At 43.9% G+C, this 25,958-nt stretch overlaps 1 protein-coding gene and 1 long non-coding RNA gene across 6 annotated transcripts in view; one reads left to right on the forward strand and one right to left on the reverse strand.

Moving 5' to 3' along the window:
- LOC138736198 (uncharacterized) overlaps positions 1–25,958 on the forward strand; it is a 218,824-nt gene that overhangs the window by 68,336 nt on the left and 124,530 nt on the right. The window lies entirely within an intron of this gene.
- On the reverse strand, positions 1,623–7,417 carry LOC138736183 (alpha-internexin-like). Its single transcript, XM_069885254.1, has 3 exons — positions 6,349–7,417; positions 6,147–6,271; positions 1,623–3,565 (listed from the first exon to the last, which is right to left on the reverse strand). Exons 1-3 carry the CDS (start codon positions 7,366–7,368, stop codon positions 2,029–2,031), a joined length of 2,682 nt encoding a protein of 893 aa, XP_069741355.1. The 5' UTR covers positions 7,369–7,417; the 3' UTR covers positions 1,623–2,028.

A 25,958-nucleotide genomic window follows, 5' to 3' on the forward strand; every position in this document is an offset into this window, starting at 1 on the left:
GAGGCAGGGATGACATCCAGTGGATGCAGAAAGGTCTGAGAAGCAGAAAATCCCTCTTTCCTCATTTAAGCATTTCAACATTCCCACCTTTGAACCAGCTTTTCTCTCATTTCTTTCTCCTATTTTCTTGCACTAATTATTTATGCTTGAAATGTAATTTATAGCAATATGTGCAATATAATGATGTGGCAAAACAACAAATTTTGTGACATGTTCATGACAATAAATTCTGATTCTTTTCCCACCTGTTCGTAAGGAACAGGAACACTCCTGACCCTACTCGTGGGACACTGCATATTAACTGTGTTTTGTAAATGCAGGTTGTTGCAGTTCCTCTGGTGAGTTTCTGGTGATGAATTAACTCCTTCATTTGGACTGAGAATGATAACTCAATCCCAATAGTTGTGAGAATTAAAGGTTTCTTTGGTAATTTTATTCATATTTGTTTGCAAATTATGGAGTTTGCAGCAAGACTAGCTTCTATTGTCCATCCTTCCCTGTCCTTGAGAAGGAGGTGGGAGCTACCTCCTTACACTGCTGTAGTGCCTCTGGTGAAGGTGCTCTCCCTTTGCAGTGATTTCAGTGATCAGGGTTTAGAATGAAGGAGATGCGACCAAGCCTGAAGGCAAATCTATCCCTGAAGATGGAAACTGATGCATTCTCCAATGGGAGCTTGGGAGATGAACTGGAGACTCTCGCAACTCTCCAATCTGGTTGTCATTGAGAATGGCCACCTCCCAACCTTTCGAAGTTCTAATACAGGGATGGCCAAATTAGGGGCCCCCAGGCCAACTGCAGCCTGGCCATTGCCCATTTTTAAGTGGCCCAGGCCAAATTTTAAAAATAAAATGGAATATGGCTCATTAGAACACAATCTCTAGATGTCACTGCCATTTTGAATAACTACTCATCTGATCGTTTAAATGTTATTCATCGATGAAAGCATATACCTCAGTTTAATTTTTTTTTTACCTCATTTGATAAAACCAGAGGTCCCCAAACACTTTAGGCCATCAACCCCTTCATGGAGTCGTTGATCCCTCAGACTCCAGGCATGTACAAATAAATAAATAAATTGATAGATAAATAGATGTGCAGTTTGCATATGCTTTAGTGAGGGAAACTGCATACCATATACATGATGTCTGGGCCTCCCAGCAATAATCCAAACTTTGTTACAACACCCCAATCACCATGTAACAAACCAAGCTGGTCAGATGAAAGTGAAAATTGAGTATAAGGCACAAAATATCCAAATGCATTTGGATTTAGATGAACAAAAACAAATTACATTTATCTGGTGCACTTAATGTAACCACCTTCCCAAGGACAACTCTCAAACAGACTCTGACACCCAGTCCCATCACAAAATATAAGGGCAGGTGATCAAAACTTGGTGAAAAGAGGTTTCAATGACATCTTAAAGGAGGAGAGCGAGCAGGAGATTTGGAAAAGAATTTCAGATCTGATGGCTAGGGAGGGGTAGGGGGTGGTGCAGGCATGACTGCCAGTGGTGAAATAACTAACAACCAACATGGTTAAGAGGCCTGAGTTGCAATGACATTGATACAGTTAGTGAGGTTATCTCTGTTTCACATCAATAAATCACATTAAGCAGTCTATTTTCTTGGACAAAGTGCATTTATTTGTGAATGGCAAGTTGACAGTTCCTTGTGCGTTGAATGTATTTGTAGCATCTTTAAGTTTAACAGCTCATTGAGTGTTCAAAAGTCTCTGAATCCAAATACACAATGTGCATGTATATCAATGTATTAAAATCAACAGAACAGAACTTATTCTGTTGTGCTTAATGTCATTAAAACTATTCCTCAAAGTCAAAGCTCCCCATGGCAAATGGCAATTATTCATGCAATAAATTAAAATTGAAATTATTCCCCTGAGAAATTCTTATATTTCCTGCTGGACAAACTTATATTTCATTTCTATTTTACTGAATCTCATTAAATGTCAGGCCTATCACGCAACATGCATTTCTTATTGTCTGTGAATTTAACACTTCCTCTTTGTTCATTTACTTTCCTTAGAATTGCTTTGTGGATCAGAGAACTTTTCCTTGGCGATTTCTTCAGTCACTGCTGTTTCCACTGTGCTGGTAACTGAGACTTTTGATATTCCTTCCTTATTCTCAATGGTTTTCTCTTCAATTTTCTGAATGACCTCTGTGGAGGTTTTTGTTGTTTTCCTGTCAGTTTTAGATTCCGTTTCCTCTTTGTCCACCTTGATGTCCAACCCATTTATGAGAGCTTCTGGGCTTCTCTCTCCCGACTGCGTGCTCTTGCTTTCAGGAGCACCGGCTGCCACTTTCTCTGCTTCTGGCATTTGCTCTGTTTTTTCTTCACGGTCCTTCTTATCTTCCTGGGTTGATGCTTCCTTGCTTTGATTGCCTTCTTTCCCCTCCTTCTTGCAGATATCCGGTTTTTTGTCTTCACATTTTTCCTCTTTTGCCTGGTTATTTGGTTTCCTCACCTCCCCTGACATTTCTGGCCTCTTTGCTTCTTCACTGGTTTGAACTTTCTGATTTTCACTTTCTTTTGCCAACTCCTGAGGAGCACTTTCTCTCTCCACTTTTGCTTTTGGAGGTTCTTGTGCAATGCACTCCACTTGCTTTTGATCTTTATTTTCATCTGTAACTTCAGCAGCAGGTTCTCTTTGGCTTGTTTCTTTCAACTCCTCTTGTGGTTGAGCCACATGGTCCTCCCCCTGTTCCTCAACAATACTTTCCCCCTTAGCATCGCTAGCCTCAGTCTGAGCTTCCTCAGTTTTATCTTCATTCTCTTTTTTTGCTTCTGCTCTTTCCTGCTCTTTAGACTCAACTTGATCTGTAATAACTTCTCCCTCTGGTCTACCTCCTGCTGTTTTCCCCTCTTCAATGGCTTCCCTATTTTTAAGGCTTTGCTGTTCATCCTTATCTTTTGCTTGCTTTTCAGAATCTTTTTCAGTTCTTTCTTTCTCTTCAGGCTCTCTTTCAATTTTTGCATTTTCCTTCTCTTCGTCTTTCATTTCAATGGTGTCATATTCTTTCCTCTCTTTTCCTTTGCTGGGCTCTTCTTCAAACTTTGTTGTTTCTGCTTTGGTTATCCCACTCTCTTTACTTGGCATGTCTTTCTTTTCAGATTCTTTAGTTTCAACTCTTTGTTCTTTACTTTCTATTCCTTCTTCCTCTGTACTCTCTTCTTTTGTTTCACTGCTCCTTTCAGCCTCTTCTTCATCAGAGGCTTCAGCTGTTGTTGCCTCATCCTTGTCTTCATCTTCTTCTGGTTTGGTTGATTCTTCCTCCTCAAGCTCAAGTTTCTCCCCAGACCCACTGTCAGATACAACTCTTAGAACAGAGTTGTCCAGTTCTGCCATATCAACTTCCTTAGTTGTTTCACTGATGATTTCTTCTACAAATTTGTACTGAGGGGCAGCCTTCGTGGGGGTGCCTTTGGCTTTGGTTGAGGCATAGACTGAATGAGTCAGGGACTGAGTTTGTCGGTAGGTGTAGGAAGGCATGAAATTTCCTCCAATGGAACCAAATCGAGTCTCTTCACCTTCAAGCAGTTTCCTTAATTTTGGAAAGAGAACACACTTACAGGTTAGGATTCATTGAACCAGTGATGTAAACTACATCAATTCTTTGATTTCAAAGCCACTATGATCAGCTTGTTGTTGGAAAATTCTGCCTTCCTTCTTTGCATTTTCTCTCCCAGTATCTGAGCAAGTGACTGGCTCCCTGACCCAGGTCCCTCCACATGCTAGAGAACCAAGGAGAAATAAGCAGTGCACCAATGGCTGGCTGGTGGATGTATGGCCACTTGTGTTTTCATGTAAACAATTGTTTACTCCAACTGTATTTGTTAATTAAAAAGTCCCATCCCCTTGATCCAATTGGAGAACCAAGGTGCTAACCTGCATCTTCCCAAATGGAAACCCTTTGTGGGTGACAGTATGCAGTAAGTTTATGGGAGGGGAGAAATGTGGACATGTTAGTCATCTACTCATCCGGTGTCCACCAATGTCCATTCTCCAGCTCCAGTCGCCCATTTACTCAAGGTGGTTACACTTCCCCGGCATTAACCCACAATAAAGCAATATTAAGGGGAAGTGATCTGTTCATGTGGGGTTACATTAAAAATCATTAAAACCTTCCACCCTGCACTAAGCATCTTCTAGCTACTCTGGTCGGGGAATGAAGGTACAGGAGGATCAGAGCCAGCACCATCAGGCTGAGGAACAGCCTCTTCCCACTGACAGTGAGAACGCTGAACAACTGATAACTGTTTACACTAACCATCCACCACTATTTATTTAATAATATCTATTTATTTTTTGCTTGTAAAAATGTGTGCTATGTCGATATGTGTGTGATCGCCTGGAAGTACAACCACCCCCCCCCCCCCCCCACACACACACAGATACACAACTGTGTGCCCATGGAGAAAATAGCATAATTTAAGAAATGAATCTGACACTTTTGCCAAAATATGGCAATCTTATCTCAAGCACTTTGGTGTGCAGCTGTAGCAACAGCCCACAGGCTAAAAAGCTAACAAAGTGCCTAAAAACAACAGCAATGAAGCTCCTCAAAGAGTGGAGGGAAGCTGAATTTTTCTTTTTCCCATATTTTTCTGTTTGTCGTTTTAATTGTTTAATTTTCAAAGTTCTGGGGGGAGGGAAGGAAATTGTAAGTAAGCTGACAGTGTTTGTATCGGAGAAGTGAATTATACTAAATGAAAGTGTAAATACCTTAAAAAGGATTGGTTTTTTTTCAAATGTGATATTATGTCTTGGAAAAAAATGAAAAATAAAATTTAAAAAAATTTATTGTCATCGGATTGCACAAGTACAACCTGATGGACCAGATTTCTCCAGTCCATTCAGACAGACACACAAGACACAACCCACAAAAACACATACAGACCAATAATGCAAATAAATAATTTTGCTTCATGAATAAAAGAGTCTCGGGAGGGGTGGGTGAGGAAAGACTCCACATATCCTCTCTGCCGCTCTTGCGGTCGGATCCATTCCCCTCCAGCAACCGTACCACACTGTGTGATGCAGCCTGCCAGGACTCTCTCCAGAGAGCTCCTTCGAAGGTTGACATGATGGTGGCCGGTTCAGTCTTCTCAGGAAAATGCAGTCGCTGTTGCACCTTCCTGCCAAGTGAGGAGATGCGTGTCCAATTGAATGATTAAAAATAAACGAATTAAAAATAATTCTCCAGGGGTGGGTTTACGTGGATGACAGCAGGATCACTGTCGACGTCGGTCAGGTGTATGATTGAAGGAGGGGGTTCAGGTATATTTGAATACTGACCTAAAGTAGGTTGAGCCAACTTTTACCCCCAGGGTTTTTGCCGTCTTCACAAATTTTCGCTGAGATATTCGGCACAGAACGTTCTCATGTTGCGCGAGTTTAATGTTGCGATAGTGAAAACTTGTTTGAATTGTTTTGGAGAATGTTTGACCAGATTTGGAAACGATGCCGAAGAGAGGTGATGGGATGGGGGGGGGGGGGGGGGGTGCCCTCATGGTCTCCTCCCACCCTCGTCCCGCAAACTGCAGTATCCACTGCGCCCCTTCCCCCGTAACTCAACTACCGGAGAAAACCAGGCTCAAAGCCTCTGGGTAAGATGCACTCGAACGGACACTGGTCTTTGCAGATTGTGTGCCACAGACGCGCACCGTGTGTGCACGGTCCCCGACTCTGTTCCAGTGGTTTTAACCCTTTCTTACCTCTATTCCCCGGATGGGATGACATTCACTACCTCCGCCTCTGCTAAAAACAGACGAAATGTGGGCTCGGTTTGATGTTTTGTCGCTGGAGACTGTTGTCGAGAGATAGAATTCAGGGGGAAAACTTGGCTCCGATCAAATCGGTTTAATACTTGGGAAGTAAATCCTAACAAGAGAGAAAAGGCTAAACCAATAATCCCTCCAAGTTTGATTGATACTTTGAAGGCTTAAAATCACTTCCAGAACTAGCACAGAAGTCTGTGGAGTAACAGGTCACCAAGACACATAACCGAATCCTTTCAGGATTAACGCCACATATTCTCGAGGAGTATATCTGTCCATCACCATTTAGTGACCTGGGGCGGGACAATGGGCTTCGCCTGCCCTGGAGTTGACCGTCGAACTTACCTGTAGGAGGCGATCTCCACGTCCAAAGCCATCTTGACGTTGAGAAGATCTTGATATTCCCTCAGGTGGTGAGACATTTCCCATTTTGAATTTTTGAGCTCGTTTTCTAATTGTTGGATGATATCCTGTAAAACAAAAAGGAGAAGTTACAGAGTCAGTGGGAGGTGAAGGGGAGATTGGAGCTGGCCAGCGGCTGTCTCACCTGGTAGTGCACCAACTCCGCATCGTGTCGCTCCTCGAGGTCCGCCAGCTGCTTCTCAAGGGTCTCCTTGGTTCCCCGCGCTGTTTCCAGCTCCACGCTCTTGGTCTGCAGCTGCCGGCGATACTCGCTGATCTCCTGCCGGCGATTCTGCAGAGCTTCGTTGTTGATCTGGGCGGCTTCGCTGAGCGCGGCCACTCTGCAGCGGAACCACTCCTCCGTTTCCTGCAGGTTGTCGCTGGTGCAGCCCACCATCTGCGCTCGGATTTCCCTCAGCGCCGCCGTCAGGTCGGGCTTGGCGAAGTCCTTCAGGTCCACGCTGAACTGGGAGGCCTGGATCTGAGCGAAGAGGTCGGCCACCTCCTCCTGGTGCGCGCTCTTCAGGAACAGCATCTCCTCGGTCAGAGCCTGCGCCTTCTTATCCAGCGCTCGCTTGAAGCGCTGGGAGTCTTCGGCGTGTTGACCGAAGAGCCGGGCGCTGGCTTCCATTTCGGCGCGGAGCCGGGCTTCGTCCTCGTACCTGCCTTTCAGGTGCTGCACGTCTCCGGCCAGGCGCTCCCGCTCCAGCTCCACCTGCACCTTCTGCCGCTCCATCCCCTGGAGGAGTTGACGCAGCTCTCGGAGCTCGGGCTCGAAGGCAGCGGCGAGGCGGGAGGGGGAACACCGCCGCTGCCTTAGCTCCACGATCTCCGACTCCAAGCCCCGGTTCTGCTGCTCCAGTTGCCGGACTTTCTCGATGTACCCGGCGAAGCGGTCGTTCAGCCCCTGCATCAGCTGCTTCTCATTCAGGCCGCCGTCATCGCTGAAGGAAGCGGGAAGCGTGAGTTCCAGGCTCTCCGAGGACTTGTGGTAGAGGAGCCCGTGGCCACATCCACTGCGCTTGACTGAGGGGCCGACGTTGCTGCTGCCGCCGCTTCCCCTGGCCCAGCCGTGCGGCCGCGGGACCGAGTAGGACAGGTGCGCAGCCGGATTCCGGACGGGCTCGGCGTGCACCTTTCGGTAAGGCTCCCAACTGTAACTCATGCTGGCAACCGGCGGACCGTCTATCAGAGTGCGGAGTTAGTGCGCTGCCCGCCTTTTATAGGGGCGCGGAGCCCGCATTGCTCCCTGTCCCGGCTGCTACTTGCTATTCGAGAGGGGGGTTTGGGAATGCGATGACGCACACACCTCTCTGACATTGCATTTAAAACGGCAATGATAAATATAGTCAGACTGGCGGAAAAGAAGCGTGGTGGGAAGCTGGGGTCCCGCTAACACCATCAATGCTCCCACATGCGCCGGAATTGGCAGCAGTATTATCTTTAAAAATGACTCTTAGAATAGACTTGTAGCGATGGCTCCGAACTCCGTCCTTCACTTGCACCCCCTGAACGCGCGCCTTTCTCCACAATGAACATTAAAAACTGCAGATGAAATAGTAGCAGGAACTACTATGAGACCAGGCAGCATTTGTGTGTGTGTGTGTGTGTTGCAGTGGGGGAACAACCTTGCAGGACATGAAACGTTGGTCTCTCTGCCGATGCCACCCGAGCGGCAAAATATTTCCCGTGATTTCTGCTTTAATTCTGGCGTTCAGGTCTGGTTAATCGCTGGGTACTTTGCCCAGAGATCCCGGCACTGCCACCAGTCAGTGGTTCCAGCGCCCGACATGCCTCTGACATTCAGCACATCTTAAAGATGAAAACTTGACCTTGTCCGCGCTGTTACTGTCCGCTCCGGCTGAGGCCGGTGGGGTGTCGTGACTCCACTTGCCGGCACTTTACTTGTTGCTCAATTTTAATGGAGGTCAATCTGGGTCTCGGTGAATTAGTGATGTGTTTCTGGTCGTCGTGGTAGTTAATCTGCTACTGCATCCTGTCGATCACCAGTTCCAGTGGACAGTGTGTTGGGAGGCGCAGTGAGGGAGGCGGAGAGGGTGAAGCGGTGGCACTCGGCATTTCCACAGCCTAGTGTCCAGATCTTTCTGGCACTGTCCCTTACATCACCCAATATAACCAGGGCATAAATCGCCTGATTATTTGTTTTGAACAAAATCTTGTCTGCAAGTGCATTTACTATGGGATTGAGAGGGATAGGGGCAAATGGGTACAAGCTCGGGTAGACAACTTGGCAGCATGGACCAGTTGGGCCAAAGGGCCAGTTTCTATGCTGTAACCTTCGAGGATTGATATGTCATGTGCCTCAATGCTGATGGAAGGAGGACCCATTCTTAACAACTGGCTTGGTGCAGGGTTCAGTGCTGTCACTGGCCATTGACACGGCGCTGAGACCGAAGCATTCTGTACAGAGACTGAGCGGAACCCCAAACAGAACCTGATCTCTGACAGCATGACATATATACATACATAATAACGTTTCAGATTCTAAGTGGTCTTGTACCATCAGCTGTCTTTTACAGATTGGGTTCTACTGATAGGCAATTCAGGCATCTGATTCTTCAGAATGCTCCTGTCAGTAAAAGACTTTCCATATCAATATTAACCACGCAAAGAACTCATTCAGGATTCTACCGGTTCTTGTCAATGAAAATCTTTCACAGGGAAATCAGGTGAACAAGGAATGGCATTGTTGGTTCGTCGGAGTTTTATAGAGGGAATCAGGGATGGTGGAGAGATGTGAAACACAAAAATCTGCAAACACCGTGGTTAAAGTAACAACACAATGCTGGAGAAGCTCATCAGGTCAAACATATTGTGGATTCTGACCTGATACGTTGACCATTTCTCCCCATAGATACTGCCCCCCCCCCCCCAAAGAGTCCCTCCAGCTTTAAACTGTTATCTTTAAGCTGAGACCCTTTCAGCTTGTGTATTCGGTGCTTTCTGCCAGACGCCCCCTACTGTATTTTCAATGGCTCAGAAGCCCCGTGCCATCTTGCAAATCGCAGACTATCCCGGTCCCGGAGAGTTGCACTAACCCTTTCACCTCTCCTTTCTCCAATGATCAGCGGCCCTGCCCTGCTTTAACTTGTCATCCTCCCCACGGGACAGGGTGGTAATCCCACCCGTCTGTAGTGGGTGGGAGCAGTCACCAAGACCTAGAATGGGTGGGAGCAGTCACCCAGCACAGACCAGAGTGGATGGGACCAGTCACCTAGCACAGACCTGGAATGGGTGGGACCAGTCACCCAGCTCAGACCTGGAGTGGGTGGGATCAGTCACGCAGAAATGGAGTCTGCCCATGGGCCTGGTGCCAGGTGTGGACCATGAGTCAGGAAGATTCCCTGATCGGCTGGTCTTTGTGCTTGCCCAAACCACAGAGACATTTCAACATCTCCCAAGTAACTGGAGTTACTTCACACAGACTAGGATAAATGCAGCATTCGCAGCAGGAAAACCAAGCCCCAGCTGGGAGAAACATTCAAGACAAAAACAAAAGTCTCTTGCAAAAGTCCTCGCTCACTCTTCAGCAAGCAACCACCAGGCCAGGCAACATCTGTGAAGGTGGTCAGTCAACGTTTAGGGTCGGACCCATGTGCTAAATACAAATTAATGGTCTAGTGACGGTGTCGTCTGTGGAATGAAACGAGAATGTTTGGATCAGTACTGGAGTTAACAATTATCCAAACATTTCCTGTGGTGAGCACATGTTAAGGTTGCAGGGACATTCAGTCCTGGACAGGGTTGATCCAAGACAGTTAACTGCAGCTAACACTGGGTCCCAGCAGTATGAAGGAAGGCCTTGCCTGTGGGGTAGATTGTTTAATGGATACTGACGAAACTTGTCACAGAAAGACAGGACAGGCGCTTCACTGGAGAAGGGCTCTTTTCATAACATGTTGTACCACTCAACTTCTCCAGCCTAGAAAGGCAACAATGTAAACCACAAAAGCTGTCCTGCAATTAGAAAATTGTTTTGGGGAATCAAATTAAAAAAAAAATTATTGACTCTGTTTTAAAAATTATTTCTTTCCCTTTATTTCTCTTGTAGTTGCCTCTGAATGTGCCCTCTTTCTCTATCTTTCCTCTGGATCATTCTTCAGTCTCATTGGGAGAGATTAATTGATGCCAAGGATCCAGTGCCTGTTTTTCATATTACTAAAAACTTGTGATACCGTTTCTTTCTGAACTGAAGAATGGGAGAAAAGAACTCTTGCAGTGAATACCTCCTCCTCCAACAACCACATATGCTGTGCTAAAGATGACAGAATATTACAGATCCATTGAGAACCCTTTTCACATCATTGGGCAAGGCTATTTTGCTGCAGAATCTATCAACACACCCACACAACTCATCTTTGCACAAAGCAAAATTAAAGGTAAGTTGTCACCAATGACCAGAAAATTTCCAAATTAAAGCAACTGGAAATGCTCATCATTAATAGGAGAGCCTCGATGTTAAATGTTTTCACACCTTAATTAATGAGATGTAATTATAGGATGAGGCTACAATTACTCTGGGTACAGAATATTGTGTCCATCAATGAGGTTAGAGGGGAGGAGGATCATGGTTCCCAACATATTCACAGCTCTTCAATGGTTTTGTCTTGTTGAATAATCTTCATTTTCTTTCACATATTCTTAGGAGGTAATGCTTCAGAGATGCCACAACAATCTCACATAGTCTTCTGATAAGGACTATTGCCAACTGCAGAAGAGTTGAATAGAATGAGGTTCCATCTTCAGACTAACGTTGACCCATAGACTGGAATTATATTGATAAAAGAAATCCCATTGAAAACCCGAGTCCATTATAATGTTAATTTAGAAATGCCATTTGTTTTTTTTTCCCACATTGGTCGTACAACAGAGGCAAAGCCTTAGACCAGACATTGGGCACATAGGATTTCTTCACTCAGAGACCTGCGACACTTTGGAATTCAGTACCTCAGAGGACGTTGAGGCTCAGTTGTTTAGTTAAATTGAAATAGCGACTGTTAAATTTCTGGATATGGGGGAAATTGTGGGGTGTGGGGACAGGGCAGGAGAATGGAGGTACAAGTTCAATTCAATATGCAAACGTGCTGGGGAACCTCACCTTCTCATGCAGTAACCATGGGAAGGGTAATCAACATTTCGGGCTATGGTACAAGATCATTTTGGTGGTGATGAATGGCTTGAATCACCAGGTGGCTGCTCCATTTATGACCTTCAACCAAATTTTGAGAGATGTGAACTGCATTGTTTACCATGTACAAAGATACAGAAAAATATTGTTTTGTGCACTATTCAGGTAAATCAATTCATAAAGCAGCCAATTTAACAATGACAAACAGTTAAATAAACAGGTGAAACAAGATAGCTTATCGATCCTGCAACTGTAGTAAACACAAAAATGCTGTTGGAACTAGTACACAGTGTCCATAGGAGGTCTGTTTCAGGCCTGAGCCCTTCTTCAATGTTTAATGGAGGGAGAAGGATTCTGTACTGGTGGGTGGAGAATCCTGGTAGAAGAAGTAGGATGGAGACAGAGATGATGGAAGAAAGGCTCAGGCCCAAAACATTGGTTATATATCTTTACGTCCTATGGATGATGCGTGACCTGCTGGGTTCCTCCAGCATTATATAGAGAATAGTACTTTAGAAACAGTGAAAAGATGTTCAAAGACTTTGAAACAGAAAATACTTTACCATAACTCCAAATGATGATGATACCATCAGCTTCGTGACACAAATCCAAGTGACCTGCGACCCGGAGCTTCTGTGGGCTTAGTTTGAACATGTCAACATCATAATTGCTTTTTTCTAAGCCTCATTTGTTTTGGGGAAGCTCTTGAATAATTATTTTTGCATGTAGCACATTCATTTTTCAATCAATTGAAAAATATTTCATGTTACAGGTTTACAATTTGTTCTTATCAGCAGTTTCCATGACTTGGAGATTTGGCCGTTACTTCAAATTGTTAGATTAAGGATACAATCTCCATCTTTTGAAGTTCTATTCTACTGATAAATTTGTCCAGGGCCTACACATGAAAATGGCCGACGTTGGGGTTCAAGGAAGCAAAACAATTTGTAACCCGGGCTTTGGAAAATTTAAGTAGGCCAGTTCCTGGGAAAGTGGTTGCAGATGGGAAATTCCCAACATGCTCTCCTGCACAATTACAATGGCAGTGAGTAGCTGGAATCTCTGTAATTTGGACAAGATGATCTGGGGAAAATTGTCTATCTGCCATTGTCCAGTTGGCTGACCGAGTTCCTTCCTGTTTGTCCCTTCATGGCCACACCTCCATCCACAGTGACTTCCCATATGCCAGTTCCCTTTGGTTCAGCCCCAGATTTAACCGATGCCCAGCTCTTCACCCATGCTATTCCTTGGTCACCTCATCGGAAATGCAGCCTTTAGTTCACCCATGTTGGGGGGCCTTTGTTCTTCTCTATCCTGAGCTTAGTGAGCAGAAATGCCCAATTGACTGGGAAGTCCCACACTCGTCGTCAGACCCTGTCATGAGCTTCATTTCCTCAGTCGACCCCTACCTGGGCCTAAACTAAAGTCTCCTCCCAATGCATGAGCTTCAGAGAACATCAGCAAAACCACACATCTCCACATGATGACCATATCCATTCCAAGATAAGATTCAAGATTCCTTTATTGTCATGAATTAAAAACAAAGCAATATTACATGAAATCTGCTTTTATCTGCAGTAAGGCAGACTGATTTGTCATCAGCAGAAATTGCCTGAAGCACCTCTTGAAGTCAAAGAAAGAGAGTTTTCTTAGAGACCCTGAGTATCTGTGGATTCACCTCCAGCCTCCGTAGCCACACAGAGTCCAATCCAAACCATCAGCAGCTAAAACTTCAGATCTCACCCCACACCACCCATCCCTTCTGACCTTTTCTCACCCCACCCCCCACTCCTCATCCTAGATTAAAAGTATTTTAAACCTCATTCTGCTGAGGAAAACCATGCCAACCTTGCCTTTAGAAATTAAATTCTTTATGAAATCCATCACAAGGTGCTACCGTCTTACAAAGTGAGAAAAGAAAGATGAGATCTTCAGATTTTCTGCAGACCCTCCCCTATTATGTGTGACACTTCTCTGTATTTTTACTTTCTGAAGCAAATCCACATACTGCAGTGCAAGCAGATTGAAAGATTCAGGAGTTTGCTCCCACCTCGCCTGTGGCATTTCTATAAAATTAGTTTGAGAGATGATGGTAGAAAGATTATTTTCATCTCTTCCTGAATTGAACAAAGGTGAGCCTTGATCATTGTGTTGGTGGATTTCAGCACAGAATTGATTGGTTTCCATCCTCTGTGGTTTATCAGAACATATTGAAGCACGCTTTAAAAGCTCTTCCTTGTTACAGTGATGTTGAGCTGGGTGCTGCAAGATTCCCCTTCCTGGAGAAGTGGCAGTCACTGTGAGTCACCAGTGAGTGGGGTGTTTCAGATCAGATTTGCATTCATGTCCGAGCATCACTGGTGGGGCTGAGCACAAGCTGCTGTATCTGATGGCTGACCACAAGCTGTGATTGCACCCCAAGCTGCCCTCTCCACTCTTACCCCTGTCTCTTTCCTCTTCTCCTTGCCTGCTCTCCCCAATACTCTTCTTCCTGTCTCCCTTGTTGCACGTTCATTTCTACCTCCCCTCTTCTACACTTCCGGCCACCTTCTCCACCTACACTGCTCCTCCATATCTTGCTTCTCACAGTCACTCATTTTCCAATTTCATAATTTTTTTTGACTAATGGCTGCTGTCAATTCTCTCTCCTCCTGATTAATGCTTTTTTCCTTCTCTGTCTCTCCTTCATTCCCTCCACCATTTTCTGCTTTCAGAATCTCAGTCTCTCCCTCTCTCCATCATTCTCAGCCACATCTCTCTCTCACTCTCTCTCTTGCTGCCGCAAAACACCAAATTTCATGACAATAAATCCTGATCCTGATCTCTCCTCCCTCCCCCATTCGCTCTTCCCCCCTTCACCTCCACTCTGTTCTTCGGTTTTCAAGGCAGACAGTTCTATGACCTTCGGTAACCATTATAGCCCATGAATCACCCAAACAGATTAATTGGTGTCAAATCTTCTCCATAGTGGACCCCTGCACAGAGGGAACACACTCAGCAAACTCCCCCAGGGATATGATGATGTGGGGTAGGGAAGATAATTGGGGAATGGGTGAAGTGGGGGAGGGAAGCTGATTGTGGGGTGGATGATGTGGAAGAAGGAAGATAGTTGGAAGCTATGGATGTTGCGGGGAAGGAAGTTGCAATGTGATGACAGGAATAAACTGGATGAAAGAAGACTTCATGGTGTCATCGGGGGAGCAGTGAAGAGAATGAGGGATTGAAGTGAACAGAAGTGAGTGCAGCCTTATACAAAACAGAATATTGTGGGGTAGGGGTGTGAGTTTGGGAGCATATTAGTGAGGGTCATGGGGTTTTGTGGGGGTGTGAAGGTGTTTGGGGTGGGAGTGTGAGTGGGGGTGTGAGGGGTGTGCGTGATATGTGTCCATACCAGCTTGGAGGATTTGTTGGGGTCTATGGTGGTGCATTGACCCCACCGTGGATACAGACATTGTGCCACGAAGGCCCAGGCTGGGAGAGATGGAGGTAGCAGCGTCTGATTTGTGGGCGGACTGTGGGGGAAAGGGGGAGGGTGGGGAAAGTTTAACAATTTGGTCAAAATGTGACTCTTCGGTTTGCAATGGGACACCCGGGCAATTGAAGTGAATAGTCCGGCAGTGCATGGGGTATTGCCACGTTGGATAACGCATCCTGACGATGCCGCACTCCCAAGGTTAGAAGTTACTGCCCGGACCACTCACAGGTTGGATTGAGTTCGTGCTGCTGGGTTGGGAAGAGTTAATGATCCGGGCTGCGGAGGTGGGATTTGGAGAGAATTCTGGAGCATTGCACCAACTCTTGATTCACTGCGGATAAAATGCGGATCAGCTCCTGGTGTGCAAGGGAGGGGAAGGGGGGAGCAGCGAGAGAGGCTCCTCACCCGGTTTGCTCCGCCCCTCGCCACACCCCCTTCACCCTACCTCTTACTCACGGACTACACCATCTTTCTCTCCGTGTCCCACATCTCTCACCCTCTCTACCACTTCCTCTTTCACTATCTTCCTCTAAATCTGTTCTTTTTTCTCCTGTCACCTCATCCCTTCATTTTATCCCTCTCCATTTGATTCTACCTCACTTTCTCCTTTTTACTTTCCTCTCACCATCTCCCTTGAATCTCATGTTACTAAGACGTTCACTGACATGTCAACTCCTCCAGATAATCGGTTCCCTTTCCATAAACCTCTTTTCACAGTTTTATTCCTCAAACTTTCCTACAGTATTAGGAAAGTTCTATAAATAAAATGAGATGAGAAAAACATGACAATAACCTAATTGATATTCGGATTAAAAACAAAATCCGTTTTCATGTATTTAACCATTTCTCGTCTGTTATACCCAGCAACAAGCCGTCATCAAGTTTATTTATAAGCAAGGTTTGCTTCTTGACTGTGTAACTGATGCCAGAGTGGTTGTGTGTGCAAGAATGTGTATGTGAGTGAGAGGGTGTTAATGAACATATGTGTGGTGTAGATGGTGTGTGCGTTTCTACTCATGCAGATGAACAAATTCATGGTGTCAATCTGTGTTACCCAATGTAATAGAAATAGAAAATGAAATTCACTTTTAAAATTTTTGTTTATTTGCAAACCATTGCTAAAATTGGATTACTGAACCATTCCGTGATCTGCACTACTCTAAGGTCTAATCTGACCACCTATTCCCTCTGAAATGTAACAACGCTGTTATGATAAACGTTACGGTATTCTGTTCGAGGTTTTACGTCTTCCCAGGATTATCCCGTATACCCACTTCCCTTTCAGACTCTGGGATGTCCTGGAGCTCAGTGTGAATTTCTGACTGGCCGCTTGGCTCCCTCTGTGAACTCTGCTCAAAGACTGTAGGAGGAGGGTATGGGGGATGTCACTGTAGCAGGGGTGATTCCAGGCATTTATTGCATCTCTAGCTAAGTTGCTGTTTCTTTTCTGGCTGAATACTTTAATGAAGAAATTTTTATACCATATGTTTACCTCAGAAAGCACAGAGCCATCAATGGTTAAGAGAAAATCTTTTACCTTTCAGGTCATCTGATCCTATTCTTGCTTCCAAATTCTCTATCATGGTACATCCACACATTCTAAGATGTGAGAACAAAGGAACTGTCCCCAGGCAAAGTCCCTCAAACTAAGCCCAGAGTGGGAATGGCAGAGGGGTGAGAAGGCTCATGAAACCCAACCAGTCTCCACCATCATAACCATCTCAAATGAACAGAATTCCATCATGACCTTCAATGCTCTTGTTGGACCTAACTGTAACATTGCAGATTAGTTAATTAACTCTGCAGAAGTAATTGTCTTTATTAGGCAACCATTTTAATACAGTTGCACTGAGAGGAATAATCTGCACTGGCTGAGTATTTGCAATCATTATTTTCTAAACTATATCCAAAATGGAGACATTTTGTCCAAAAAATACTATTTTAAATGTCTCCTGAGATTCAGAATCAACATGATACCTGGATACAAAACAACCTCAGTCACCAGTGGTGTAAATCAAAAAGTTCCTAGTGGACTTCCTGATGGTAGTGGATGGAAAGAGCCTTCTATAATTCCTTGAGTCCAATTTAGACAACACTCCCAGTAAGTCTAAATTTAAATGTTGACTCTAGATGAAAGGGAGAATGCAGTGATCCTCTCAAATGTTTTAATGATCCAACCATCAAGAAGGAGGTATGGAGCATCAAAATCCAGACTGCCAGTTGTGTAACTGATGAACAGTATCCTGTAACCATGTAAATCATCCCAAATATTTATCAATATTTATCTTTATTATTGATGTGATCATTATGTACAGAATATTGTGTATTTTGAATGTGTGCACCACGGTCTGGAGAGATGTTCCATCGGGTTGTTTCTGTACAATCAGACGATAATAAAAGTGAACTTGAAAATTTGATATAATCTCAGCAAACTATTATTTATTTGAAACATGTGCATGTGAAAGTAAAACTGTAAATTAAAATAATTAGATCTGACCTAAAAATACGCTCGATTTTTGGAGCATGTTGTACAGGGAGTGCAGAGAAATAGTCTAAGTCTGGTTACAATGGATACTGCCAGATCTGGCTTGCCAAGGTCACCAAGGACAGAGGAAAGTCAGGCTCACTAAACATTCTGCATACATGAACTGACCAAATGGAAAAGAGTGACTAAGATTAACTGAGTTCATCAAATTCAAATCTCTGCTGTCCCTTTGAAATTGAGGCCAAATGGAATCTTTTGCATGTTTGTATGCAAAAATACTTCTTGTTGCTAAATGTTTTATTTCATTTTTGAGCTGGGACCAGGAAAATTATGACTGATTGCTACTTGGACATTGCAACCACTGTGGCAATACATCTCCCAACATCTTATTACACTTGGGATGAATAATGCACATCAATAAAGGTGGGTTTGCTGCTGAGGGATCTTCTGTTGAGCCAATAGCCTTAAATAGCAGCTGACCACAGTTAAAGCAGAGCTTGGCATTGGTCAACAGAAGGTTGACATTGCTCCAGTATGGGTGCACCAATTGACAATGTTACCCTGTTGTCGGCAGGCTGAATGAACTGCACTCTCCCCATCCACTGATCATCAGGGCAGAAAGGAGAGATCCTTTCTGTGAATCCATGAAATTTTCACAGTACAAAATGGAATAAGTAATGGTTCTAGAGTAACATCGAGGAAATGGTGTAAAGCTAACCTACCGGGTGGAAAATGATGCATTAAATCACCACTAGAGTACAGCTCATGAAAACCTATCTTCTCCTGGTCAGATTTCTCATGACATTGAGGGGCCATTTGATCCTGTTTCCCTGCCATCTTACTTAGATTGAAACTGCCTCGCAAGCCTTTTTCAAGACGATTTGAGAAGCTGCAGATGGAACCTTCATTCATTCCTTGGAATCTTGGAACAGTGCAATATGTAATAGACCATTCCCACCCATTGGGTTGATGCTAGCATTTTCAAAGCATGAAATGGTCTGGGATGTTAGGACTTCAAGTGGAGAGGCTCCAAACTATTCAAATCCCATGGGCAGAGAAGACCTTTGGCAGGCTCTTGATGCTCCATGATCTCCTTAACCTTTGTTCCTGAGGGCAGCACCAATAGCAACTGAGGAGGATACAACAGTCCACAGCCCTGGCGGTGACTGAGGAGGTTGTGGAATCAGATGCAATTACTTGGAGATATTTAGACAGACACTTACACAGGCAAGGCTTCGAGGGATGCGGACCTAATATAGCAGTGCAATTAGTGTAAATGGACCAAAAAGGTCAACATAGATATATTGGGCTGAAGGGCCTTTCTCTGTGCAGTATGATCCTCTGACTATTACATGTTACACATGGTGGCACATCTGAGAACGCTCGTATTCACTTTTCTTGTATATGTATTGTTTGTCTGTATGTGTCTCATGCCTGGTTGTGTGTCTGCATATTTTGCACTGCAGACCAGATAACGCTGTTTCGTCGGGTTTGCACTTGTACATCAGATGACAATAAACAACTTGACTTGATCTGCAATTTGTTTGTTAATAATTGATTGGTTAATTAGATAATTGACAGCAGTCAATAAAAAGGAGTCAGGGTCAGAGAGTGGCTGTTGTTGGAGTGGGTCAGAGTAAGAATAAGGAGCTGAGGTTTTGGCTCAAGAGGCCCAGGCAGTGACAACGGTTCTTTATGAAAAAAGGTTTTAGTGCAAAGGCACAGGTAAAAACACGGGTTTATGTGGAGCTGTGCTGCAAGGACTTCCCTGTGCATGTGACAGCCTCCCTGTCTTGTTTCTCAGAGGCCTAAGATGTTTCGAGTGTCCAAAGGTCCAATAGATAGAAAAGGGCATTATAAAAAAAGTGTAGACAATTCATAATTGCCAACAAACCTGATCTCATCTTAATCTCGCCAATGTGGTAGTGATGAAGTCTCAGACTGGAGAAAGATATCTGTTGTTATTAGGTTTTCGCTGTCATGTTGAGTTGCTTGTATCACAAACCACAGAACTCAACAAATTTCCACATTTGCACAAGCGTCCATCCACTGCATTGTAAAATAATTGTGCTGTGAATATTCAAATCGTGAAGTAACAATTGTGACAGTCCGGGTACAACCTGAGCTCGACAGCTCAAAGGTATTTGTAATGTGGGAAAGAAATGCATGTATTGTAAAAGCAGCTAATCATGTTAAAAACTGAAATTATTCAACAAATTGAAAGGAGTGTTTTGAATTAATAGGCCGTGCATTTTAGACTTGTACGAATATTTTGCAGTTATTCTATTAACAACCTAGAAGGAAAGAGACTGCTGTTGTTTGGGTCAGCCTTCCCATCCCAGGGCAGAATTGTTATTCTTTTGTTGTCAAAAGGACCCTTTCAGCCTACCTCATCCCTGCCAACCTGATTGTCTACACGAATCCCATTTGCTGCGTAGTCCGCACCCCTCTACCCATGCCTAGATCCGGAAAAGGGAACGAAAGGATTCTCCTGTGGTACTGTGGCTCTGCTGGGAGTCACCCGTGTATCTTGTACGCACTCACTATGTCCTGCTGTACATTTCCACTTGATGTTCTCTCAGCTTCTGCCAAATTTGCTGATGCTTGAATGGTTGATTCTGTTTATACAGATATATCTCTGGGATGACCAGAATGTGGCATGACGCATGTGGTGGTTCAATTGGTTTGATGTTTAATTAGGCCTTGTACATTAATTAAAGAACATCATTCAGAAAGTCCCTCCTGCATTCCTGCAGAATTTGTAAAGAAGCTGCTGTATTGGATAACATTCATAGAATCAGTTTGCTTGTGCCTCACAGCAGGGCTGTGTTTGGAGAAGATGTGCCTCATTTCAACACTGTTATCTGTCTGGCACACTTTTAAACCAATCCTGGTCACTAACGTTAACCATCTTTGGGGTACTAGAACTCGCTCCCTGAACCTATCATAAAAATGCCACAGGAACTTCTGATAGAAGGTAATTAAATTGTGAGAGGCATTGATAGTGTTGACAGACAGAATATTTTCCTCAGGGTAAAAATCTTGCACTCAAGGGTAGAAATATCAAACAGCAGAGGAGTGAAGGGGGGGATGTTTAAGGGAGACATCAGGGGTGAGTTTTCTTTTTACACAGAGTTGTGGGTGCCTGACAGACATATGAAAGGAAGAAAAATAGAGGATTATGGGGTAGGGAAGCTTTAGTTTTTTTGAGAAATACAGTAAAGTATATGGGTTGGCACAATATTGAGGGAGAGGGGTTGTTTAAGGAAGAAGAGCAAGGCTGAAATTACAATGTTAAAAATAATCAAGAAAATGGCAGTCATTTCTGGAGACATCATCTACAGGAAGAAGCTGCCCCAGTGTAAACTCAAACCACTGCACACTGTGACTGTCCCTTTAAAAGCCTGTGGTACCTGTTTTTTCTCCCTGGCCCTGTCTGGGTGATTTGAGGTGACCACACACATCGCAAGTGTGTTCTAATGAGAACATAAAAACAAATTGTTGGAGGGACTCAGTGGGTCAGGCAGCATCTGTGGAGAGCTGACTATTTGGGTTGAGACCCTGCATCAGGACTAGTGCTCTAGATTCTGCTTCTGCAGTCTCTTGTGACTCTGAGTTCTAATTAGGTTGTGCCAAGCGTAGTTAAATCTGCATCATTTTCATTCTGAACTAAAGTTCATACAGCAGGATTTATTTCAAATTGAACTCTGACATCTTACCTAATTATCTTCACCATGAGCTTCTGTGTAAAATAGGCAAGGTTTGTACCACTGACTTTGTGGACCGAAGCCTCTGGAATACTCTTGCGACACACAAGGCCACCTTGGATGTTTTGTGCTTGGAAATAAATCTGCCACTGAGCAAAATGCCAAACAAGTGGCGCTTTGTCACGCTGGTCCCTGTTAACTGACAAGCTCTCCGGGGAATAAATGTCCTCTCTTCAAACAATAGTGACCTGATAAAAATCAATTGATGGCATTGCAATCTTCCAGCTGGTTCAGAAGGCTTGTGGTGAGTCAAAACCCCTGCAAAGGTGACCTTGGCTGTTAGAAGGAGCTGTTGAATAAAACACAGCAGGCAGAATACAGAATAACATGACAGATAGAATGAGATTGCTGATTGCCTAAATCACTGGGTAATATGTAATGGCTACATGTATTAACTGTCCAGAAATAAGAGCTCTCCGTAGCAGCAGCATGACACCATTACCATTTATATTAACACATCCCCTCTCGATTTATTTATCTTGTGTGTTGATGCTCAGGGACAGAATAAATAATAATGGACTAAATATATCTGTGATCTCCACCCCTCCCTCACTCTATTCCAACACTAGAACCTCCCTAAAAAGAGGACTAATTGTCTTACTGTTGCCTCTCCCCATATGGGCAGATACCCTTCATGTGTGGAACCATTCTTGTAGGTCTCCTCTGCACTTGCTCAAGGACCTTCAATTCTTCCTGAGATGAGGCAATCAAATTCTGACACAACCCTTGAATTGTGGACTCTCAGAACATTATGAAGGTACAATCATAAGGTATTCAGCTTTCCTTCTCTTAAAGAACCCCAAGTTCCCAGCTGTTTTACTCACTACACTCTTGATGCCTTCTGCCACCTTCAAAGATCCCAGCTCCGAAACCCCAGGTCCTTCTGTTCCTTCACGCTTTGGAACACTGCCTGTCTCCAGCCCTCTTCCCATAAAACATCTCCCCAGACTTCTGTATTAACTGCCACCACTCTGTCCTGTTTACAATCCTATGCCGTGATCCTTACTTCTTTGCACACCTCCAAGTTTGGGATCATCGCCAATATTAGATTTATTTTCTTTCTTCCAATATGGTGAGTAATTTCTTTATATCAAAAAGAGTAGAGATATTGTTACTATCCTTTGGGGAGCATCTTTGCCTATTGTCCTCTTGCCGAACTGACAGTTCCCACAAACTGCTATTTTTTGTTAGATGGACAATTCATTGTCACACAGACTCTCCAACTCTTGAGACACAGTTCACTCACCAGCCCTTTTATTTTTACATCAGTCTTTTATTGAGATCCACTTGGACATGATTTGTCACACTCCCCGTCCCATTGCTTCAAAAAAATTCAAACTCCTGAATGGTCAATCGCTTAAACTGTTAATTATTTTGTGATTATTATATCTAAAACCTTACCTGTTCGAGCTTTTTGACCCCCCATCTAGTTACTAAAATCTCATGGTCCTTGTTCTACTCTTGTTTTCCATATTCCAATCTTGCACCTCCCTGAAGCATCAGGATTTGTAGATGATGACAAACCTTTCTGCCATCTCCATCCATGCTCCCTTTAGCAAGCTAAATTCTCCACTTAGCCAAACTTTCCATCCTGCCCACTAATTTTCATCCCTTTCATTAGCTCTACATCACCACTTTCACAGATCCTTGTCCTCAGGACACACAGACAAACAATAAAAGCTTCTTCAATCTTCTTAAATTTATCCTGTACAATGTCATCTGCTTTCAAACATTAACATCCATTTTTACTGTAGAAATATCCATTTTTAGTTGAAATTTCTTCACATATTATTAATTTTCCCTTTCATGTCATCAAATTGATCATCGACACCTGCAAAACCTTGATTCATTTGAAAAACCATATTTTCCATTTGTTTAGCAATGTCTTCTAATATGGGATTGACAGCTTTGATTCCAGCAGAAGTAGTTTTTAAAAACTTGAGGAGAAATAGTCTTTAAAACTTGAGGCTTACGTTCCATAATTCTGGCTGCTTCCATAATTATTGCTTCTTCATCTAGTAAGGCAGGACTGTCCTCTTCTTCTTCACCTGCTGTTGTTATCAATCGGGCTGCAGGTCTGGACCACCCCCCACCCCCGCCCACACCAGGCCGACCTCATTGGCACGGCGGAGGCCGAGTCCCCCCGCCACCCAGACTCAATCGAGCAGGGTGCGCATGCGTGAGCCGAACCGCCGTACAACACTCCAAATTTAGCCTCACCAATGTCTTATGCAACTTTTCCATGACATCCCAACTCGTAGACTCAGGACTTTATGAAGAACAGCCAATGTGCTAAAAGCTCTTTATGACCCTATCTACCTGTGACAGCACTTTCATGGAATTATGTATCTATGTTCCCAGATCTACTGCACTCCTCAGTTCCCGATCATTTACTGTGTTTAGCCTACCTTGGTTTGTCCTTCCAAACTGCAACACCTCACACCTGTCTGCATCTGCCTTTTTCCCAGCTGGTCGAGATTCCTCTGCAAGCTTTGGAAGTCTTCCTCACTGATCACTGCACCTTCCATCTTAGTGTCATCTCAAACTTGCTGATCCAGGTTACAGCAGTGATTTCATGAGTGCATTTAAAAAATGATCATTACCCACAGTGTTTATTAAATACTCACCGAGGCTGAATCTTCCACAACAGTTTCATACAACAAAAATCTCGTGTGTTTGGGATGTAACACTGTCTTGTGATCTGTCTGGATAATAATGTGTTCTTTAAATGTTCCTTTCACATGTGACAGCTGGGGCCTGAGTTGGGAAATCAGCCACTTGCTGCCTGAGGGTCTCTGTGGTTAGTGGTTGTGCAGTGTGAAGCTGTTTTCAAGCTGCACTCATAGCAAACTGGCTTTCCTGCCAAGAAAAGGAAGTCAAGAGCCTCCTCTAGGTGAATCTGCAGCGTGAAACAATGAGCTGTGGTCACAGGGCTTGTGTGCCAACTGATCCTATTTCCAACTTTGCCTCCAACTCCGATTCCCCATGAATGTAGCTCTTGGTCAAAGGTCGAGATTGGGAATGGCTCCCTGAGTAAGCATTTTTTGTCATAAATTGAGCAGTCTGTGTCTCTTTTTGTGTGTCCTTTGCAGATTTGTCAGAAATCATCTGAGCCTTTTTACTTCCTTTGCCTGTTTTGAGAAGGCCTAGGCTGGTGTCCTAAGCAGCGACTGCAACAACTTTTGCTGTGGCTTGGTAACACTCCTTTGAAGTGCTGTGTGTGGAGGGAGGGAGTAATTTAACACTGCAGGTGAATGATTAGGACTAGAAAGAAGGAAGGTGTGTGATAGGTTAGACTCTCCTGGCAGACACCCTCATCACAGACCTTTCCAATTCACATCGCTCCAGTAACTCCTGCTTCATGTCATGTGGAAAAATTGCTTCTTCTTTTCTCTCTCAACCCAAGCTGCTGACTTCGGAGTATCTCACATATTTTCTGCTGCATGTAATTACAAGCTATTGTTCTGATAACTTCATCTCCAGCTTGAGGCTGTGGTAGTTGCCTGGCCCCTGCAGGAGGTAGTCAAGTAACATGAATTGGTGAGGAGTGTTGTGTTAACCATATAACCATTTACGGAGCAGAAACAGGCCATGTTGGCCTTTCGAGTCTGCACCGGTTCACTGATTTTGTGCGCCCTCTTCAGGCATTGGTCCCAGTAGATCTTCATTCAATAACAATGGGCGAATTCAATGCAGGTGGAATCAGATAATAGCAAAACTATGAGCAAACAGATTGGACTAACCACAAAATGCTGAGGATCACTGATGGAATCTATTTACATTCATTGTTATTGCTGAATATTTATTTCCTGTTTGGAACGTAGCTTTAGGTAGTGATCAAGATTAAATTTATTGTTGTATTAATAAAACAGGGTCATATTGCATGAAATAGCTTTTTGCCTGCTGCAAGACAGACAGATTTGCCACCGGCAAGAATTGCCCAAGGTTGTTCACCTTGTGCCTGCAACTGAACAAGGTTGTTTGTCAGTTACTGGCAAGATGCCACACCACTGATCCTTTATAAAACCTTAACAGTTCTAATGACACCCTGCAGATTCCCATGGGTGGGATTCTGTCAAATTTGCAATCTGGTTAAATATTTCCTCCATAAATATTAATGAGACAAAGTCCAACAGATTTTAATCTCGTGAGTGAGCATCTCCAGAGAACTTGGAGTATAGTTCCTTTACAAAATGAAGAACAAAATATATGGCACACATCTGTTATTATGACAAAATAGAGGAAATTTTTGGGTTGAAGCCTTTGAAAATTCAGCTTGCAACTTGTGGCTCAGTAACTCAGAACCTGGCCATGTACTTTAGTTGCCTGGCAAGGGGGGAGGGGTGTGAGAAGTCGCAGTAGACAGCAGTCAGACCTTCAATTCCATTCTGCCTGTGACCATAGTTGCTCCCTGGATACTGGGGATTACAGGTAGTCATGTTGATTTCAAGAGCTGAGCAGAGCATAGTGTGCATATTTTGGTCACCTGACTACAGGAAAGAAATTAATAACATTGAAAGAGTGGAGAGATGACTTACTAGGATGTTGCCCAGATTTCAGGAACTGACTTACAAGGAAAAGTTAAACAGGTTAGGGCTTTATTCCCTGGAGCATACAAGAAGGAGGGAGATTTGATAGAAGTATTTAAAATTATGAGGGGAATATACAGAGTAAATGTAGATAGGCTTTTTTCCACTGAGGGTCGGTGAGATACAAACCAGAGGACATGGGTTAAAGGCAAAAGGGAAAAAATTTAGGGGAATTACAAGGGGAACAACTTCATACAGAGAGTGGTGGGAGTGTAGAATGAGCTGCCAGCTGAAGTGGTGAATGCAAGCTTAATTTTAACATTTAAGAAGAATTTGGACAGGTATATGGA

This window comes from Narcine bancroftii, chromosome 6 (assembly GCF_036971445.1).
Source record: "Narcine bancroftii isolate sNarBan1 chromosome 6, sNarBan1.hap1, whole genome shotgun sequence".
In the NCBI taxonomy this organism is placed as follows: domain Eukaryota; kingdom Metazoa; phylum Chordata; class Chondrichthyes; order Torpediniformes; family Narcinidae; genus Narcine; species Narcine bancroftii.

What these genes read in the sequence shown, in the direction of transcription:
- LOC138736183 (XM_069885254.1), bottom strand. Translation starts at nt 7,368, where the DNA reads ATGAGTTACAGTTGGGAGCCTTACCGAAAGGTGCACGCCGAGCCCGTC. An exon ending in CGGAGTTGGTGCACTACCAG is followed by an intron (nt 6,272 to 6,348) that starts GTGAGACAGCCG and finishes TTTGTTTTACAG; the next exon opens with GATATCATCCAACAATTAGA. An exon ending in GTGGAGATCGCCTCCTACAG is followed by an intron (nt 3,566 to 6,146) that starts GTAAGTTCGACG and finishes TCCAAAATTAAG; the next exon opens with GAAACTGCTTGAAGGTGAAG.